This window comes from Xiphophorus hellerii, chromosome 10 (assembly GCF_003331165.1).
Source record: "Xiphophorus hellerii strain 12219 chromosome 10, Xiphophorus_hellerii-4.1, whole genome shotgun sequence".
NCBI classification, from domain to species: Eukaryota; Metazoa; Chordata; class Actinopteri; order Cyprinodontiformes; family Poeciliidae; genus Xiphophorus; species Xiphophorus hellerii.
In genome coordinates this window covers 22,482,850-22,503,828 of record NC_045681.1, presented here as the reverse complement: position 1 = coordinate 22,503,828, position 20,979 = coordinate 22,482,850, and the positions used below count along the sequence as shown (strand labels likewise).

Below are 20,979 nucleotides of genomic sequence, written 5' to 3'. Positions count from 1 at the left end.
AAGTTCAGGTCGATAAGAACAACTCACGTTTCAAATCAAATTCCATCGAATAAAACAGATGACAGAACAAGTAAACAGATACCTTTTAAGCTACTTGTTTATCTTTGAGAAAGAAACGTATTTATGAAATCTATAAGGATGTTCAACACGTTTTGAAAGGGGTGATGCATTCACGTACTGTCCGAATTCCAAACATGTTTAGTGGAAAAAAGTATGGAAGCCCTTTTCCGCCATTGCCAGTAAAAAATATTCCATAATTTATAACTTTATAAATTAAAATATTATTGGAAAGTCCAAGTTCAGTTTATTTCAGGAACCTGATCACTAAGTGAAACATTATTTTACTCACAGGTGGTTTTCCACTTACACCTAATAATAACATGCCATTTAAAATTAGAATATTACATCACACCAATTTTGTTACAGAAATGTGGGCTTAATGAAAATGATGTTTAATAGCTGCCAAGAGGTTGTCAATTTTCAAAAGGTACTTTTCAGTAGAAACGAAACTCGTTGGAACGCTGTTCTAATTTATTACATATGCAAGCGGAGTGTTATAGCAAAAGCCGTAATGCTCTGTTTGTGAAAATAAATCTGTTTGGCTTCTCTTTGGCCCTCGGACAATAACTGAGTGCTACACTGCCGGACACTTCACGTTAAAAAATAACAAAATAAAGAAAATAATTATGAGATTCTATTTCTATGTGACAGATAAGTCAAAAATATGAGATCGTACCCTGGTGAAAAATTAATATACCAAGTATGTTGAATTTTAACATACTTGAGCATACTTTAACTCCAACTAATCATGAGGTTACTTCAAGTTCACTTAGGATTAGTTAATTTAAAGTGTGGCATTTTGGAACAACTAATTTTGTGCTTAGTGTACTTTAACAGTATTTAAATTGTATTAAAGCACAATTTAAAGTGTACTAAGTGTACTTCAATGTACTTTTTTGGACAACTTAAGTTGCACTTAGTATACTTTAAGTATAATGCTTTTTATGTAATATAAACGTGCTTGATTAGTTTATTTTGAGTGCACTATTTTTGTGATTGAATTACATTTAAAATATACTTGGAATGTATTTTAAGTATATTGGTATTACATATTTTATATATTAGTAGCGTGATTACAGTATGCTACAATTACACTTTTGGTTTATTATAATTGCTAATGAGGTAACTTTTTAGTTACTTAGTGTCTTTAATTATTCTGCTTTGCCACTTTGTACATTACATGCTTCATACACACTGCAGTACTGCAAACACATCAGGCCACCAGAACACAGAAGGATCAATTACAACACACTTTCCAGGTGAAAAGTGGACATTGTGCTTTCAATATATTACCATTTAGGTAACACTTTATTTGATGGGGTGTGCATAAGACTGACATAACACTGTCATAAACATAACACCTGTCATCCAACTTTGAAAGCAACTTCTCATTAAAAGTGCAATTATTTACCAAATGACACTTCATGACGCCTGTTAGTATGTTCCTAACAGGTGTTACGTTTACGACACTATCATGTCAGTCTTATCCACATTTTTCAAGCGTACATTGCCAATATACTATCACAGAATTGTACAAATTGTCAATACATTCGAAATTTACAGACAACATGCTTGTGAAAATTAGCACAATAAAACAACAGGTACACTTTAGAGGAAATGTGAAAAATATTTCACCAAGAACAGAGTATTGTTTTAATTCAGTATCACAGTATCACTCCAGACAAACGGACATTTCTCCTTCCCAAGAACAGTGAGGATCAGAACATTCCCATTAACTGCACCACTGCACTTTACAAAAACCTACAAAAAAAAGAACAATAGGGCAATTAAACAGAGAAAGCACTTGTATTTTAAAGAGTACAGAAAAACAGCAAAGAAAAAAGTATGACTTACAATTTTAAGACGTTGTGGACTCGCTATGCATGTGGCATCATCAGAACTGATGATGCCACATGCATGGAGTGAAAAAAACATTTCTGGGTGTCTTCTAGAAGTAGAAAAAAATAGTCAGCAATATCATAGAATCAGTTGATGGTGGCATTAACAATGAAGTTGTTTTAAGTGTGGACTTAAGGGAGACAATCTACCTTAAAAGCTTTCCATCCATGATCTGAACACGTTGATCCTTGCAGGGTGGTGAGGGGGGCTGGTGGTGCCCGTCTCCAGCTGTCATCAGATAAGAGGCGAGGTTCACCCTGGACGGGTCACCAGTCCATCACAGGGCCCTGAAAGCCAACAATGAATAAAATGTATGAAAGAGAAATGGTAGAATAACAAGGGGAATAAATTCTGTCCAATTATTTTAAAAATCAAATCATGTTTATTAAGCACTTAGTGTTGGTAACACACCAGTTGTTGCCGTTAAAAACGTGGCCAGCTGTTCAGTTTGGAAAAAAAAAAAAAAAAAAAGCCTTCCACCATGAAGACGATGTGGAGGTTCGTCCTCAGAACTGGTTGGTGATCTGGTGGAGCCAGAGCCTCTTCTGAGACAGGAAAGTCTGTAGGTTTTCTAATTCCTGATCCCTGGCTTCCTCTTTCATCTTCATTTGCTTAGACTGCAAAAATATGTTGAAGATAAAAACAATGACGAACGAGTTCTAACAACAGCCTCACAATATCAAAGTCTCTTTGTCAAACTGAGCTTAATTAAAACCAGGTTAAGTTTATGAAGAAAACTATATCAAGTTGCAACACACAGAGCCTCCATGCAGTTCTAATATGAAGCTGAATGATTGTTATAGTAATAATCATAAAAGTCACAATAAAATTTATAAAATAATTATTTCTGAAACCAACGTAAGTTTGTTTATATCTTTACTGCACTCTTTATTATTAAACGAAGATAATTAGGATTTGGAAGCAAACATTTAAAAAAAATCTATATTGAGCATATATTTTAAAATATATGCTCAATATATGCGGTTGATCTGACCGTGGTAACAACTCTGAAGAAGCTAAATCTTAGGTTAACTGAAAAAATAATGCAAAGCAAAAATAAGATTTTAGAGAAGCTTCGTATTAATTTCCTTAGCTTATCTCTATGTATCTCTTTTTTTTCCTGTTTGCTATCTATAAATAGGCTAAACTTTCACCATTTCCTTTGAGTTTATGTACAATGGAAGTGTCAAATTGATTATAAGAAAAAAAAATTAAACGGAGTAAAATTACTTCATCTTTTTCTTTCTTTTTTCCTCCCAACTGTAGAATAAATATAGTTAACAAAGTGGAAGCAGGGTGTGACCAAAAGCGCTGTTCGTTCATGAGTTCTGCGAAGGGGAACGGCAGTTACCTTTAAATATGAACCTACCTGAGCGCTTATGCGCATGCGTTCCAGAAAAGTTCGGTGGCGTTAGCTCACCGCTTCAAGTCACCTTTTACCAGCGAGAAGAGACGTTTTCGATATTTAAAGACGTGCTGCGTTTGAGACAGCTTCTTGGGACAACAGTGCCTCTTCTCTCCGAGCTTCGGGGGAGGGGGGGAATGTAAACTACCTCCCCCGCACTTGTGGGACTTCCAGCACGCGGGGAAATGATGTTGGTTAGCTGAAGTTTGTGTTTACTGATGTTGTAGTGGCTAACTAGTTAGCTCGGTTAGCTTGTTAGCGTGAAAGCTGCGCGTTGCGACCCTTTCGCAACTATCTTTAATGGGCAATGTTAGCTGGAATATAAGCACATTGGTTCTTGCATTCTAAAATAACAGTTCATCTCGTGTTGTTGAAGTTTAAACATATAAACGGTTCGCTTATAAGTCGTGAAAGCGCTCAAACTGACTTTAAAAATCTGCTGCGAGCCTCGAAACGCCTTCACTGGATACCCACATTGCGGATACGGATGAAATATCGGGGTCAGCACGTTCTACCTGCCACCTGCCTCCCTCCGTGTCGGACATAGTTCGTCGTCCTGGTCCGCTATGACCCCCCAGTTCATCAAGTAAAAACCCCGTGGAGAGAGAGGGCAGACCTCCAGCCATGGGAGGATGTGTGGGGAGATACTGGGGAGACTCGCATAACCGAGGGTCGGCCAGGAACGGTGGACGAGGAGGTGAGACTTCCTTCCTTTTTTTTTTTTTTTATGTGTAGAAAATGTAAAAACGTTCGGCTCTTCTGGCCTGCGTCGCTCTGAGTGGTTACCTTTGCTGCTGTTACCATGGCAGATATTTATCCCATGACATCTGTTCTGTCCTGGTTTTTATTATTATGCCTTTGTAAGTAAACAGAGTAAAATGGCTTTCCTGGGACTCGGCAATAGTTTGACTCGTTACCAGACCTTTGGTCTGAAACAGGTCTCCACTAGTTTACTGGACTAGTTTATATTTCCTAGCATACTATTTTAATTTTTTTTTTTTTTAAACTTTGCATATACTTCCCCTTCATCTCTTCACTTGACGTGCGAATTGTTGGGACTTTTCCGCACAGCATGTAGCTGCTTCCCTCCTGTCACAGCTGAAAAACTGCCTGTTGGCCTTGTGACAGTGCTGCAACTAAAGGGCACAACATTGTCTTGCAAAAGCTTACAAACCTCCCTGAGAAATTGAATATTTTGTCTTTAGTCACAATAACATTTTATTTGATAGACCCCGTGACACATAATTGAAGTGGAAGGAAGTGGTTTTTAATCATTTTTACAAAGAAAAATGTGTAAAAAACCCAAAACAAAACCTGGCGTTCATTCGTATTTAGCCCCACTGAGTCAGCATTTTGTAGACCAGCATCTAGTCTGCACGACTAGAAATTAAAATTTTTGCAAATCCATTGTTGCAAACTAACACAAGCTCCCTTTGACTGTATGGAGAGCGGCTGTTGATACCATTTTTAGCAGGTTCTTTATTGGATTTAGGCTCCCATTGGTTTTAAACTATTGTAGCTCTGACTGTGTTTTGGGCAGTTGCTCTGTTGGAAGGTGAACCCAAACTATCCAGCAGCTTTTTATTCCAGTGGTTTTTGGGTTTTTTTGTATTTAGCTCCACTCATTTCCCCAGTCAGCTCTGTCCCTGCCAAAGAAAAGTCTTTCCACAGCATGATACTCCCACCACCATGAGTGGTGTGTTTAGAGTGTTGCGCAGTGTTTGTTTGGAAACAACACGTAATTTTGCATGAAGACCAGAAAGTCAAATTTCATCCTCTCTTGACCCATTTGCTGTGTTCTCTATATTACTTTTGGCAAACTTTACACATTACTTTTAGCTCTTTTTTATTATGTTGATAATAGTAATGATGATGTTCTGCTTCCTGCCTCTCTTCTGTAAAATATGCAGCTGTGACACGGGGATATAGATTTCATATCAGTCAGTGTCACTCTTTCCTGTAAGTATAATGTTCTAGTTAAACACAGCTGTGTTCCCTCTCTTTGTTCTTCCACGTTAATGTTTGGCATCCTAATCAGGGTTAATGCTGCATTTACAGCTCAACTGAGCAAACTGGAAATTGCTGCTCAACTTCAATTTCAGCCAAGTGTCGGTGACGAAGTTAAAGATTCGCCTCGCATAGTAACTTGTGTGTGAGTTTTTACTTATTTTGGGCACCACACCTATAAGTTAAAACATAGTAAATACAACCAGCAACATGTCATTTGGTATAAATGACATGAAGCCGTCATCCGCTGTCTGACTTTATTCCCCACATCAGTCTGAATGAATTCCTGATGAGGCCTTCTGTACAGTGTTGGCGTTCTGATATGTATTCAGTTATTTCTGAATGGTGATAGGTTTCAGTCTGGGTTTGCTTTGGATCATTATTCTGGTCTGCAATACTTTTTCAGTCAAGCTTCAGGTGTGGGATTCAATATATTCAGGTTTGGCCCTTAATTACATTGCTTTCCAAACTAAAACACCAGATGAAGCAGTGCATTGTGGTCCTCTTTCTGAATCTTGATCCAGCAGACCCAAGGCTTACTCTGTTCTTCTAGGAGATTTAACCCCCAGTGACTCCAGTTGTACGTACTGGATGTTTCTCTAGCTGTACAGATTTGGCCTCACTTAGGTGACGCATGTAGACTGAAAGGGTGTATTCACACCGGCCTTGTTTAGTTCGATTTAATCAAATTGTAGTTTGTTTGCCTAGAAAATCCAGTTTGTTTGGGCAGGTGTGAATGCGGACCAAAAAAACCAAACTCTGCTCCGCCTACAAACCTAGGCCTCTGTTCGGTTGAAATGAAGTCTGTTGCGGTTCGAACGAATATGTGAATGCAAGTGATCCAGAGAGCAGGAACCAGACTGTAGTGCGTGGCATTCTGGGTAAATACAACCACAACAAACACATGACTTGTGGTTGTGGAACGTAAAATGGTAAAACTGGTTCGTAGTCTTTTGCTAACGACTAAAGAGAAATCCTCCAATCAGGAAAATCTGACGGCACTCATTTTGTTGACATTTTGCGCTCAGCGTCTTCTTCAGAGGTTTGGTTGTGGTTTGCTTTAGTGGTTCTTAGTGCAGCGCCACCAAAGGTGAGGAGGGGAACAGGTTTTTCAAAGCATTTGGTTTGTTTGACACAGTGCAGTGTGAAAGAGAACCTGACCAGCTGAAAATGTAATAAGTGTTGCAATTTTGGTCTCCAATTGAACAGAGTCTACTGAACTATCAGGTGTGAAAACGCCCTAAGATGTAGTTCCTATAGTGATTCCAATTAGTTTTCCCTCTAGGTGAACTTGCTGGGATGTCGACTGCTAGGAATACCGTCAGTCATCTGGAATGTTTTCCCTTTTTTTGATTAAAATGAATCTTTCTCTCAGGATTTACCCAGCAAGCATAAAATGCTTCTGAGATTATTACTGGTGTCCATCGTCTTTAACGTTTTGTTTTTTAAAAAGCTGTAGAGTCCTATACGGAGTGTCACACTTACAGGAACGTCAAGAGTTTATTTAGGGACGTCTGACTGATAAAATCAATATTTTCCGCTTTGCTTGCTCCTCCCTTTCATATGCAGAACTTTGGGGAAACTTTTATTTTTGCTTCCTCTATCTCAAAGGGAATATTTAAATAAATAAAAAAAATACTGCAGATATTTGTGGAATACAAACATAAAAAATATTAGTGTTAAGTCAAAGTAGTGTGGTTGAGGCATTTGCTTTTGCACCCAGTTGTGCATTTGGTTTTGTTTGATCAGAACTGTTTTAAACACTTTAAAGATAAGCAGGTGTGACAAGAACATTTCTAAGATTAATATGAGTTTGTTTGGCCACTATTTATTTCTTTTTTCTGTCTATGAAGGCCCTAATACACCTTTGTAGCCCAGGGAGAATGCAAATAATTTCCACCTTCATTTTCTTAAGGATGCCGAGTTGCCTCCAGTTTTCGAAGCAGGATTACGGGTTTTCTTTTCTTTAAATATTTTTCATCAGCTTCATGCAAAAGTAAACCATGGCCCTGCCTTCTTGTCTGCATCCCATAGTGACTCCTAGTACAGACTGCGGAGGCCAATAAGTGGCTGTTTAAAATTAAAGCTGGTTTATGACTGTGACTGGTGATAATTTCCCGCACTGATTCATATCTACACGCCTCCCTCTCTCTTCCTCTCTGCTCCCAGTTGCTGTTTAACGAGAAAAACTGCAAGTATCATCGTGTCCTGCTGCATCACTGACTCCTGTGTCTTTTGGGACGCGCGCCGACACGGCCTTACCCAGATTCACAGGAAGTTAGACATACTAAAAGCTTTTTTTTGTTTGTCCCTTTAAATTATTTACTGTGCAGAGTAATGGGTTCTTGCGTTTCTCTTTTTGTTGTTGTTGTATTTAAATTATTTACTGTTCAGAGTAACGGGTTCTTGCGTTTCTGTGCTTTCTCCCCGTTTCTGTTTTGTACTGAAAAATGTGAATCAGTTTTTGGAAGTTTTTGGAAGAAAGAAATTTGTGCCCGGTCATTTCAGACTGAAAATCACTTTACAACCCAACTTTATTCACTGCAAAATAAAACCTACATGTTAATATTGTTTTAGAACTGTACCAATAAAGTTGAATCTCTAAGAAAAGGCCCTGCATGGAATCTAATTTCTCTAAAAAAAAAAAAAAAAAGAAAGAAAAAAGACGGCTTCTTTATTACCGTATGTTGACTTAATGCTTGGTTGTTTACAGACGCCTCCTTGTTCTAAGGAATTTGCCTCCTTGTTGTAGTCGTCCAGCTCTCTTTATAAATGTAAATAGCTTATGCTTGTGGCTGGGATGTAATGTTCTAACTGTCTGCTTTTAGTGCTTTGGACTCATTCTATAAACTGACCGTTTTCAGGAGGAACACTGAAACACTCTAATGAGCTCTTCTTACTCTTCTATGTATGTAGTTGCAACATCAAAATATCTGGAACAAAGATATTTGGTGACCATCATAATTCTTGAAGGTTAGCGGTTAGCTTGTGCTTAAAACTCAGATGTTTGAGAATTAGAGCTGCACAATATACTGCAGATTTACTCTTATTACAGTATCACTTTAGGCACTAAGGTAATTGGGGGATTTTTTTTTCTTTGTCACAACTACACACATTGGAAAGAAGCAACGTTTTTTATTGAATCATGTTTGAATGGAAATAATCAAGTAGCTGGATAGACTTCTCATTCAGTAAATGTGTTGGATATGAACATCAAAATTGTATTTATTTTAATTCAATAGGAGTCCTATTAGTATTGCAAGATTCACAGATCACATCTGTATTCCACCATATTACATTAATATGAAAAAATGTTCGATATTTAATATGAGATGACACTATTCTTGTCCAGTGAATTGAATGATTTAGCAGTACAGCGCTTGGTTCAAAAGGAGGACTGATGTAGATGATCATGACCCCTGGATGGATGTGGTGTTTGAACATGTTAGCCTAAGATCTTAGAACTGGACTAAATGTTCACCTTTGCTCCAACAGAGAGTTGTTCAGTACATCAAACAAGCAGTAATGGTAAGGTAAAAACAAAGTGATAAAATCATCCCATAAAACAATAAAAATGCAGCTAAATCACGTTGTCAGGCTTTACTGAACGTGAATGCCATGAACGTGAGTCTTTGGAAGGACATTGAAGTTCTCCAAACTGTGAACAGATCTAACTTGGAGAGGTAAGACGATCCCCTCTACTTCTTCAAAGTCTGGATCTTACGGAAACACAAGCAGCCCTTCAGAAGTTCTGTTCATTGCCCAGCTGACGAGCGCATTGTGTGATGTGCCAACCTGTTCTGTGTCTAAAGCAGGCAACTGAGATCTGATCATTCCAGATAGATTTTGGTTCATTCTCTGCAGAGTCTGCTTATTAACCGGAGCACGGTAATGCCGGGTCTGCACTGGGCCTTAGGTTGTTGAGGGAAATTTAGAATTATTTGAAAAGCAAATTAATTTGTTTGGATTGTAATAGTTTTCCAAACCGGCATGTGTGACATAATTGTACAGCTCTCAAATGTTTTCCTGCATTTGCGGCCAATCTGAATTTACACCAGTACAAATATTGTGAAATGTATGCTGATTATTTAAAAATGACGTTATCAGGGCCCCAGTTTGAGCCCAAGTAGGGATTGGTCATCATATGCATCATAATTATCTTCAATAACAATATTATGATAAGAATGACTCCTCCTGTGACGTAACAGACTTTTATGTGGAAAACCTTTACAAACCCCAAATACTGGAAAATGAGTGGGAAGGTTACTTTCACTGTTTCAGTAATTCTTTTTCACTCCAGGTTTCATAATAGCATCAGTAAATGATGAATAAATAAATAATAATAATAAAGAAATATTTGTGGGAAACAATTGTTTATTTTCTACCAGTTGTGCTACGTAATGAAGCTATTATCGCAATATTTAGTTCAGTTAAGTTTCCTTGGTCACTTTGAATGTATGCAGTGATGGATTTATAGCCAAAAATAAAGTTTGACTAATTTTAAATTCTATCCTGAGACAACCATGTGGTCCACAGTTATGTTTTTAATCAAAACGCCACCCACACATGCGGTGGATACGAACTCGGCGTCCAGGCATTAAAAGATGTTTGCTCACCTTGATAAGCATTACTGACTGGTCCTTTGTGCTTTAAGGTGACCACTCTCTCAGGAGCTAACATGTTTTATTCTCCTCAGCTCATCAGTACTGCTAGCCATGTCATAAACCAGCAGACTAGTTGGGAATAAAACAAACCAAACTCGTATTGTGGTGGGGTTCAAGGGAATTTCTGAATCGTCTTTATTCATCAAAACATCTTGGTGGAAGAAACTGTCTCTGTTTTGGCAAATGGCATTTCCGTAATGCCGACCTGAAGGTAAAAGTCTGAACCGCTTGTGTCCAGGATGTGTGGGGTCTGCAGAGATGTTTTCCTTTCCCTACAAGTCCTGGATGGAGGGAAGGTCAGTCTTGATCCTCTCTGTAGACCCAATTGTTCCTGGCAGATGAACAAACACTGGTGACCAGCAGCTCCTATAGCAGGCTGCACTTCTTGAGTTTCCTCAGGAAGCACCGTCTCTGCTGGGCCTTCTTCCAGACAGTGTCTGTATAAGGTCTCAAAAGGGTTGTTCCTAGGAACGGAGAGTGATCCAATACCGGTTCTTAGAAAAGTCTCCTTGTACTCAGGAGATACTCTTATTGGGGGAATAAACAACCTTCATTTGTTCCATCATGGTTGGATAGTCTGTTTTTTTTAAAAAAAAGCACATGTAGATCAGGTTCAACAAAGTCCTACATGCAAGCAACAAACACTTGAGTAACATGAAAGTAAACTTTACCCAGGTAGTGGCTACACTTGGAAACCACTCCAGAAACCTGGATGACTTGGTAATGAGCGGAGGTGTTTGACTTCACCTGGGAGTATGCGCTCCTGTAAAACATGTCGATACATTAAGCGCCTGCGGTGTACGCCACCACACGGGGAGCATCACGTCAACCAGCGTTTCTGCCAGCACCCGGACGAACACGCTGATAATACCGTTTTAATTGTGCTTTACAAATTTTATGAGCTGACAAAAGTACAGCTGAAAGCAGTTACAGTATTTCTCATTGCCTTAAACGTAGCAGGAGCTTTTTGTTTTGTAGCAAGTTGTTGCCTTTTAGTTTGTGCTACAATAAAAAGGCCACTTTGTGTGCGCTTCGTGTTGGGAGAGAATGCGCCAACATGCATTAATGACCTCAGAACAGGAGAATGTGTAAGGCTGTTTAAATGTCTGAGGCAAAACGCAACTTGAGCAGCGCGATGTTACAGCAGAGCCAGAAAATCCTTTCATAACCACCTGTTGTTTTTCTCATTCTTAATCGTTTTGTGTGTTTATGGCGTGTTTGATGGAACATAGCACCAGAGAGGCTTTTTATTTGTTTGTTCATGACTCCTTTCATTAGCGTTCATAAATGTATCCCGCTTCAATGCAGCCTCCTCACATGGACCCTGCTTTTTATGAGCCCAGCAGGAGCGAAACGGCTTGATATTGCTTCATCTGTCTGTAATGCATTGCTTCATCCATCTATTTGTGTTCAGCAGGGCTGTTATCCAAATCACTTCCTTTTGTTTCTGCCTATTTTTCGTACCCAAACTCCAGACCACAGTTATTTCCATCAACTGTGCTTCTCCCACTTGAGTCCTCTGAAGTTTCTCAGTAAGTTTGGGGGCAAAACGTTTAAGGCGAGTGGTTTCAGTTAGGATTCTCATTTAAACACAGTCTAGCTTACCGTTTTTGGGTTTTATTGTGGTTCTAAATTGAGGAACAATACAATAAAATCACAATTGCTGTCTGGGAAGGATAAATCTATCCTCCAGGGAATACAGCTTCTTCTTTTTAAGTTCATCCACTCAGTTGTTGTCCAACTTCCTCCAGTTTTTTTAATGCATGGCCAATTGGTATTAGTCAATTTTTGCCAATGCAGATTTTTTTTTTTTTGTCTTAAAAGTTGCTAGGTAACAGAAGGGAGACTATTTACTGCACACATGTAGATATGACCTGGTAGAAAATGGCTGATTTTCAGACCTCTGTGGAGGTAGAGAATATTGATTTCTCACGCATTGGCCGATCACCAGTAATGTAATAGTAGAATTAGTGCAGCTACCATTTTAATTGTGTTCTGATGCATAAAAATGTATTTCAAATAATTTGTACTTTCTTTACTTGAGCTTTAATAGATCGAATATGTTTATCTGTAGATTAAACAACACAAATTGAGTTTTGCCAAAAACGTGTGCGCCTGCAGGGTAGCTAACTCTCTACGTTACAATTGGGTCCACTTAAAGACGTACTTGATTAGAATCACAGTGATGTCTGTACTATAATAATCTCCCTGTGTCAATATTTATAGTAGAAACAGTTCATGACTGTCTTGTCTGGTAGAGAAGTTGGAACTAATGTCATGTATGTGACCCCAAACCTGAGCTGCATTTTCAACACAAACATGACCTGTACAGTATCTGCTACACCGTCAGATTCACATTAGATGACTATAAATGAAAGATTTAGATCTTGTGTAAGGTTTTCTTTCAAAGGCTCTGAAAGGTCTTTTGCTAAGTTCGCATGGCAACAGTGAGGTGATTATTGTTAACAAAAGGAGACAGTGGCTGATTTTTCAGACCTTTGCAGAGGTAAATAAGAGCAATGAAAAAGATTGGTTTGACATGTAAATATTGGCCAATCACCAATCTCTCAAAATTGATGTGGATTTCCTATTACAAACCAGAATGCATTTTGGTTCATTTTGAACCAAAATGCATGAAAAGACATTCAGTAAACAGTTTATTTATCTTATAACCACATCAACTGTAAATAAAGAGACATACCAAATTTGACCCTTTTTTTTTTACAGAGATGAAATTAAATGGAAATCCCTTTTTTTTTTTTTCCCCCTTTGCGGTCAAATTTTCATATTTGCACCAATAAAGTGTATTACTCTTTGTTTGGAAGCCTCTTCCGTCTGACTGATGCAGTGCTTGTTAAAGTAGTAGGTTATCCTGCCAATATTTCCATATCCAGCATCTTTCATAACACATGCAGGCAGAAAGACTTCCTGTTCTCCATCAACTTGGCCTCTGGATCTATACATTCATCAGAATGGGTGACAGTTGACATTCTGTGGCAAATGGCGTCTGTTTGTTTCAACGGTTCCTGGAAGCAATCGTTGAAACTCTAACAGATCCAACTCCCACACTTTTATAAGAAAGTTGTCAGGCAATCTGGTAGTGTTTTGGTATAGTGAGTTTACCAAATGGGCAGAAAAACCCATGTATATTTGATCAGAGGCAGTCACTTTGAAAACTGTTAGATTCTGATGAACAGACGATTTCTCACTCAAGGTCTCTGCGCATGCTAAAGGTGTTGAATCTATGGATCTAAAATGAAGGCCTTAAAATGTCTTAAATTCATTAAAAAAGTAAGTAGGCCTTTTAATATTTTAATCACCGGTCTTAAATTTGGTCTTGACGGCACTAATCTTGTATATGTAATTATTATTATTTTTATTTTTTATTTCCCCCCTTGCGAGACTTTTCTGTCAGGCAAAAGTTTGAGTTGCACTCAGTCATAGTCCTTGGGTTCTCCAACTCAAGACAATTGAGTCTACCGCTAACTGACTGCTAACACATCCTTGCTAGCTAGCTTTATTGTGTCTATCTTGGGCAAGTGCAAATTTCTTGCCAGTTGGCTGTGAAGTTTGTAAATTTCTTTAAAGATATAGGTCTTAAATTCCATTCATAATAGTCTTATAAAAGTCTTAAATTTGTGTTATCATATATAGTCTAAACGGAGGCAGTGGTCTTCACGTCACACTCTTCTGATTTATATTTTACACACCAACCAGTGACTCCCATCTCTAATTGAAGCAGGTGTTGTACTTCATATTTAAGGGTACAGAGATCTTTTTCTTTCTGATATTGCAGTACAAAAGCCATGTTTTTCAACAAAAATTTGAGGAAGAGTTTACATTTTCAGAGGAAGGTATGACTTCATTAGGAGCTTCAGGAAACAATGGGAAGCAGCAGAATGTCTGAGTCGTGCCTGCGTTTGTGTTGAAACCGATGGTGGACGACACAGGTAGGGTTACACAGACACACACGCGTAGGGTACACATCCTTCATGCATATTGCAAGCTCTGCAGCACCTGCTAATTTTAGACTGGGACTACGCGTCGGTGTGTGATGGGAGTGTTTCCTGTCTCTGGTGACAGATCAGATTTCTCTTCCCTGCCAGGTTTTTATTTTTTTTATTTTTATTGCCGTTAAAATGAGAATCATATTCTGTGGGTTCATATCTGTTGCACACACATCTGCCGGCGAGAAATCTGCAATCTGAACAAAAAAGTCGTTTCCTTGCTCTTCAAACCAAGAATCCTTTTCACCAAAGGTTCACTAAATCGTCCAGTTATCAGATCTTATTCACTCTTTACTATGTCCAACCTGGTATAATGGAGCGGTGCTTTCCTGTGTTTGCGAATGTTTCAACACTAAACCTGAAGTCTTCATTTTATTTATTTTTATTTTTTTATTTGAGCCCTAAAATGCAAATACAATCAAATTGTGTTCATAGGGAACTGGGCAGAGCTCTTCCTGGCTCTTTAAATATGTTCTTGTTAGAAGCTAATGTGGCTGAGTGGCTTGAAAACGTATTTGTGCCTCCTTGAGGTTTTTCACATTTTGACGTGCTACAACTGCAAACCACAGATTTTATTTTACTGGGATTTGATGGACACTAGTGTATATTTGTAGAACGTAAAGTCTAAAGTGAGAATGGATTATAAAACCTTTTTTTAGAAGTATTGACAAGCATGTAAAAAGGAGCATAAATCAGCCAAGAGCCCCATGAGGGAAACGTGGTGGTGGCAGTGTCATGCTGTAGGGATTACAAATCCATTCTATAGTGCTATATTTTCTAAAAAAAAGAAAAAATAGCAGAAATCCTTCTAGATGCACAACATCCAAAACCAGAGGGCATAAATTATCCAAACATGAAATGATTCAACTGCAAAGATGTAACAGAGTTCATTAGTTTCTTGTTATGTGACAAAGATTTCAGCCAATGGCATCCTACATAAGTATTTTTTTTCTTGCTGTTGAAGTTTATCGTACTCCCTCTCCCAGGACGGAACGAGCCGCTGAAAAAAGACCGTCCCAAGTGGAAGAGCGAGTACCCGATGACGGAGGGACAGCTGAGGAGCAAGCGAGACGAGTTCTGGGACACGGCGCCGGCGTTCGAGGGCCGGAAGGAGATCTGGGACGCCCTGAAGGCCGCCGCCGTGGCCCTGGAGTGCAACGACCACGAGCTGGCCCAGGCTATAGTGGACGGAGCCAGCATCACTCTGCCGCACGGTGGGGCCCGTCTCCATCGGGACGATTCCTCACATTTACACACACTTTAGACATTTGTTTTCTCCCTTCCTTTCACAGGGACTCTGACCGAATGTTACGACGAACTGGGGAACCGCTACCAACTGCCAGTCTACTGCCTAGCGCCCCCTGTCAACCTCATCTCAGAATGCAGCGATGAGGACTGCAGTGACAGCCCCGAACCCCCCATAGCGTCTAAAAAAGAATTTCAACTCAAGGTAACTCCACTCAAAGCTCTACTACAATGTCTGCCCTACTACGTTATCCTACAATTTGTGGTAGATGGGGGGAAGGGGGGAAATAAATAAATAAATATTTATTTTTTTAAAATATTAAATATTTTAAATAAATTATTTAATATTTATTTAAAATATTAAATAAATATTTTTTAAATATTTATTTAAAAAATATTTAAATAAATATTTTTTATTTAAATATTTGGAAATTTGAGTTTGAAAATTTGCAATAAAAACACAGAAATTTTCTAGAAGAGAGTGGAAATTTGAGTTCAAAGTCAAACTTTTGAAGCTCAGAAAATTTCCAAAAGGTGAAAATTTTCACATTTTTAACTTGGAATTTTCACTTTTTTTCACATTTCTATGACTATTCTCAAGATTTGACTTTTTTTTTCGAGCAAATTTTCAACTTTTCAAAGTCAGAAATTTACTTTTTTGCTAAAAAAAATAAATAAATAAATTGAGATCTCAAAATGTCTGACTTTTTGGTGGAAATTTACAAAAAAAATTTTTAAATACGCAGTCATTGATTAGATATTGGAATTATGAAACTAAATTTTCTTAATGGATGCACGGCAATTCCAAAAACTATTTCAATACAGTTTTGCAGCTAGAGTGGTGTTGGTTGTTCAGCCATATCAAAATTATTGTATTTTGCAGAACTGTCACAGAAACACCTTTTCCACATCACACGAGTCACATGATCAATAACCAGATGTTACTACTGGCAGAAAAAATAAAGAAGTCAGGCGGTGACAGCAGGACGATAGCGCTGCATGTTTTTTACCGACTTGTCACATAAACAAACTGGTTCATGTGGGATTTTGTGTTCCTTATCTAATGGAAACAACACAATTGCCAAATAGTTTTTTTTTTCCCCCCTCAACACTAGCGGAATATCAACAAAGTTTTCCGCACATTTGTGTTTTAAATGCAGCTTCTGTCTGTGGTAATCCACGAAGTAAAATTGGAGTGAAATTGTTAAAGATTTTTCAGCTTGCCGGTTCAACCGTCTGCCTTGTTAGGTACGACTGTCCACGGGAAAGGACCTGCGCCTCAACGCCAGCATGGCCGACACCATCGGGCAGCTGAAGAAGCAGCTGCAGGCCCAGGAGGACATCGACGTGCTGCAGCAGCGCTGGTTCTTCTCTGGCAAGCTGCTGACGGACAAGACGCGTCTGCAGGACACCAAGATCCAGAAGGACTTCGTCATCCAGGTCATCGTCAACTCACAGGCGTCGGGAGCCCCCAAACCGTCACCCATAACCACTCCCTCTTCGCCCAAGTCCCAGTGATTGCAGCAGGTCGGAGCAGAGGTACCGCCCGTTGACCATGCTGCGTTTGAGGGAAAACACAATTTTGGAGGCTTAAATTAAAAAGGAAGAAGTGCTGCTTACTTTTTAACATTTCTGGTTTGTGTTTTATTTGGAGGAGCAGATTGCCGAGTCTGGACATCCTCACCATCTCTGACCCACTTTCAAACGGAAGTGGAGCTCGTCGCGCTGGCGGAAACGGCGCCCTTCGCCACTGCATACACAGACTCGGCCTCTGGGGCTTTTCATCTGCAACGTGGATGAAACGCAGAGAGGTTCTTGTTGGATTAAATCACACAGACACTTAGCAGCTCTGGTGGAGCGTACGATGCAACACGTTTCTTTTACTGACAAAATACTAACTGAGCTGTTTTGCACAATTAAAGGTTCTTACTATACTTCTGCAGTAGAATTGTGTGCCTTCAAGATTTAAAAAAAAAAGGGTTAATATAAAGGATGAGAGACTTCCTGCTATAGGCTGAACCCTGTGTATTTTTTTTAGATTCAAATCAATCATAAATTGCTGTCACTGCTGCCTTTATTATGCTGTCTTATAATGGGTGTGTATGTGTTAATGCAGAAAAACAATCTACGATAAAATCCAGTTTTCTGCCTTTCAGACGGCTTCGTGACCACTAGGAGGAGCCACACTGCCCCTTTCTGATCTGTTTTTTTATTGTTTTTGTGGATTTCCCCCCCACCCTCTCTCTCCAGCTGATGATTGTAATTACTTCATATTCCCTGAAACTATAAAGGAAAATTCCCTTCACCAGCATAGAAACGGACGTGGAGCAGTGAGTCAAAGCTGTGACCCAAAACCCAGATTCAGAGATTCAGAGGTTGATTTGAACGCTCTGAGACTTGTTCCCCCCCTAGTGGTGGCATGTCGTATTGAAAATTGTGAAATAATGGTCCACTAATAAACAAAGAGTGGAAAGGAAATGAATTGTTCTTTTTTTTTTTTAAAGTTTTTGAATACTTTACCTAAAAACAGTGAGATGGGCTTCGTTTTCTCTCACCGCTCCACCTGCTCACTTCTCCTGAACGTACTTGTACGTACCGTACTTACAGTACTTGTATCATTTCAAAGTCATTTCCATACCAGCGCTTCTAACAGGGATACTCCACCGCAAATGTCACAGACTTGAACAACAAGTTGTTGTTGTTTTTTCTTCCTATATGTGCAATACAACAAACCTCGTATTATTTTCGTTTCTGAAGCAACAGAGTTGTGTGAAAGTAGAGTCCAGCCCAGCTGGGATCTGATAATAAGGACCAGCATCCCACTGGTTATTTTTCTATGAAATGTATTCACATCTCTCTTCTTCAAAACAATCTGAGCACAGCCTGAAAGCCAACCCTTCGCTTATCAGTGAGTCCTGTCCGTCTTAGCTGTGAAGGAACCTCTTAGTTTCAGGGTGAGTTCATTTATTGAACCGCCATCTTTGTGTTTTCTAGTCGGGGAGTTGAGCCCCGACTAGAAAACGAAAACCTTTTTTTGTTTGTTTGTTTGGGGTTTTTTTTTTACAGACGTTTATCTGTCCTTTTATTTTGTCTTTTGTGAAACTTAAAGGGATTCAGAAATAATTCAAGAGCTACAAAGAACCTCAAAAAGGAACCCCTATTCTAGTTTTCTGGGTCCAGTAAAGCACGCATGCAGTAACCACTTGATCTCAAAGAACTTTTAACCCGCAACTTTAAACGGCCCCTTTGTGCGCAAACATTTTTCTGTTTAATACTTGTAAACGGCGCTTCCCCCCCACAGCATTTATTTCCCTTGGTGGTCAAGAAACCAACCACATTCTATTATATTAGACTTTGAAGGGACAAGACTTTGCGGTAACCCTCCCGCGATCTTATGACTATGCTCAGGAGGAGCGCGGGCCTGTTCTTATTAGAAAGCGGGGCACTTTGTAACAGCGCGCACGAGCTGAGTGCGACCGGACTGCTCACAGGGTAAAAAGCTCGCGCGGGAGGTGCTAAATTACAAACGTCCAATTACAATTACAAAATGGACGCCTAGTCGATAGGAAAGCGCGGTTGAACGTTACTTTGAGCACTAAATGGCAGAATGCTACTCACCCTGAAATGTTTTCCTCGGCAGCCTTATTGCAGTTCATTCGCGCCGAGCCATGGTACAAACGGTAACACACGCTTTTCGCTTTCTCGATGCTTTTAGAAAAGAAATGGAATATTTTAATTAAAATTACAACTTCAGGTAACAAAAACCTCAGTGTGTTTTTTTTAAAGGGTATGTTTACCTCGTTTTAAAACCTGATGGATCTGATTTTCATTATTTCTTCACGTGAAATCAGTAATGTAAAGCCATGTAAGTAACAAAAAAAAATAAAAAATCCTTGCTCTACACGTATGTTGTACAATTTTAAACTTTCCCCTTTAGCATATCCTCCAGGATGGAAGTCATATAGCCAAGGTTTGCTTCTTTTACCGTCTCATTTTTGGTCCTTCTTGGGCTCTTTCTCAGTCACGTGAGCTGCTTGTAAAAACATAGTACAACAAATGTGTGTTTATAGTTTCCAAAGCTGTGAATTTGTCCCACTTGGTTGATTTTCACCTATATTTGGTTGCTTGTTTGCAAAAAAATAATAATTTTTTTTTTTAAATGCTTTGTTTTTGTAGTGATCATTTGTCTGAGATGTTAATATTTCAGGAGAGGTTCACAAAATGTCACACAATTCTCCAGAGATGTTTGAGTTTCAGTCTGTCCACATTGGAAACTCGGATTATTCAGGTCAGTCTGGAGAAACGGGAGTAAAATTTATATATAAGAATAACATTTTGTACTCCTCAGAACAGAACACATGACAGAGTAATGTAAATGTTGTGGACATTTGTTTTTATGCTACACAAATGAACCCCCAAAACGACTATGAAATTAAACAAAAGCCATAAGGTGAGATCAAGAGATTATATTCTTATATCAGCAAGGAGCTGCCACTCCATGTATTACTTACTATTCTTGCCTTTAAGAACTTTAAATTAAGTTATAGGTTTAGGTTTAGATTTTTGTTTTTCGCAGCAGAACAGCCATTATAAAGCACTAAAATATTTCTTTTAAAATGGGTTTATTTAGTCAGAGAGAAATGTTAAGGACATGACATTTACAAGTTATTTTATTGTTCATTTATATGCTGATTTCATGTAAAATCATGTTTTTAAACTGTTGAATAAAGTAAAACTTGTGAAAGTAATTCTTGCATTAGGTTTTCCTTCAGTTTTTTTTTCTTCCCCCCACTGGAGACAATCTACAAATGCATCTCAATAAGTTTAATGTAATTTCAGTAGATCGTTTCAAAACATGGAACTCACACACATTGATTTTCCAACTACCTTTTAAAGTATTAAAAATTGCTAAAATGTTCTTATTCTAAAATTGAGAAACTGAATTTTGGCTTTATATTAACTGTAAGCCACAATAATCAAAAATCATTACGCAAATTGTGCTATTTTAATACACTGTTTGAACTTATAGTAAATTAAGTTTTCAAAGATATTCAAATTTGAGAAATATCTGTATCTCCGTCTTTACCACAAGATGGCGCTGTGTTCATGTGCACAGATAGGAACAAGGGTTGCTTAACAAACATAGGGAACCTCGTTTGTTTCCAGGTTTCTCTTGGCAAATGTGTCCATTTGTAGCATGTGACTGACATTCAAGGAAAGAATCCGGTTCATGAAGCTGGGTTCCATCTTTTTTTCCACATTTTCTTGTTGCTCTGCGACCTGCAGTACGACTACAGGAGTTGGTGTTTCACAATCATTTGACAAATGAACGAGGCCAGACAAACACCGCTACAGCACTTTTTTTTTTTACCCCTACAATGCTTTTCTTGATGATCACTCATGAATCACCCATTTTCTAAAATACATTTCAAACCACAGATAGCTGCATCTTGCACTTTCTGCTATAGCTTGGTAGCTTGTACAAAAATCACAAGCTTTAATTTTGTTTATTACAAAGAAAAGCTGTTAAATGCTTATCATTCTGTCTGGGCAACAGGAAGTTGCTCAGTGTGTTAACATAGTTGGTTTTTCTCTAAAAAGCCACAGAAGGTATTTTCTGATTATGTAAGGATCCTATTCCGGCATTAGCCGCACACATGGGGTGGCACATAGAGAGGAAGGTCTTAAGGGA

The 20,979-nt window shown here is 38.6% G+C and overlaps 1 protein-coding gene and 1 long non-coding RNA gene across 4 annotated transcripts; one reads left to right on the top strand and one right to left on the bottom strand.

Moving 5' to 3' along the window:
* Positions 1-2,014: 2,014 nt before the first annotated feature.
* LOC116726952 (uncharacterized) lies at positions 2,015-3,481 on the bottom strand. The gene is made up of 3 exons (XR_004340730.1): positions 3,329-3,481; positions 2,371-2,576; positions 2,015-2,246 (listed from the first exon to the last, which is right to left on the bottom strand). It is a non-coding gene; the product is annotated as an uncharacterized LOC116726952 (long non-coding RNA).
* ubtd1b (ubiquitin domain containing 1b) lies at positions 3,361-20,035 on the top strand. Of its 3 annotated transcripts, none has more exons than XM_032573920.1 (5): positions 3,361-4,061; positions 15,029-15,256; positions 15,335-15,492; positions 16,536-16,826; positions 16,948-20,035. In XM_032573920.1, the coding sequence occupies exons 1-4, from the start codon at positions 3,989-3,991 to the stop codon at positions 16,803-16,805; spliced, it is 729 nt and encodes a 242-aa protein (XP_032429811.1). In that variant the 5' UTR covers positions 3,361-3,988; the 3' UTR covers positions 16,806-16,826; positions 16,948-20,035. The 3 variants fall into 3 exon arrangements, with proteins under 3 accessions (XP_032429811.1, XP_032429809.1, XP_032429810.1); XM_032573919.1 differs by having other exon boundaries at positions 3,362-4,061; positions 16,942-20,035; XM_032573918.1 differs by having other exon boundaries at positions 16,536-20,035.
* Positions 20,036-20,979: the final 944 nt, after the last annotated feature.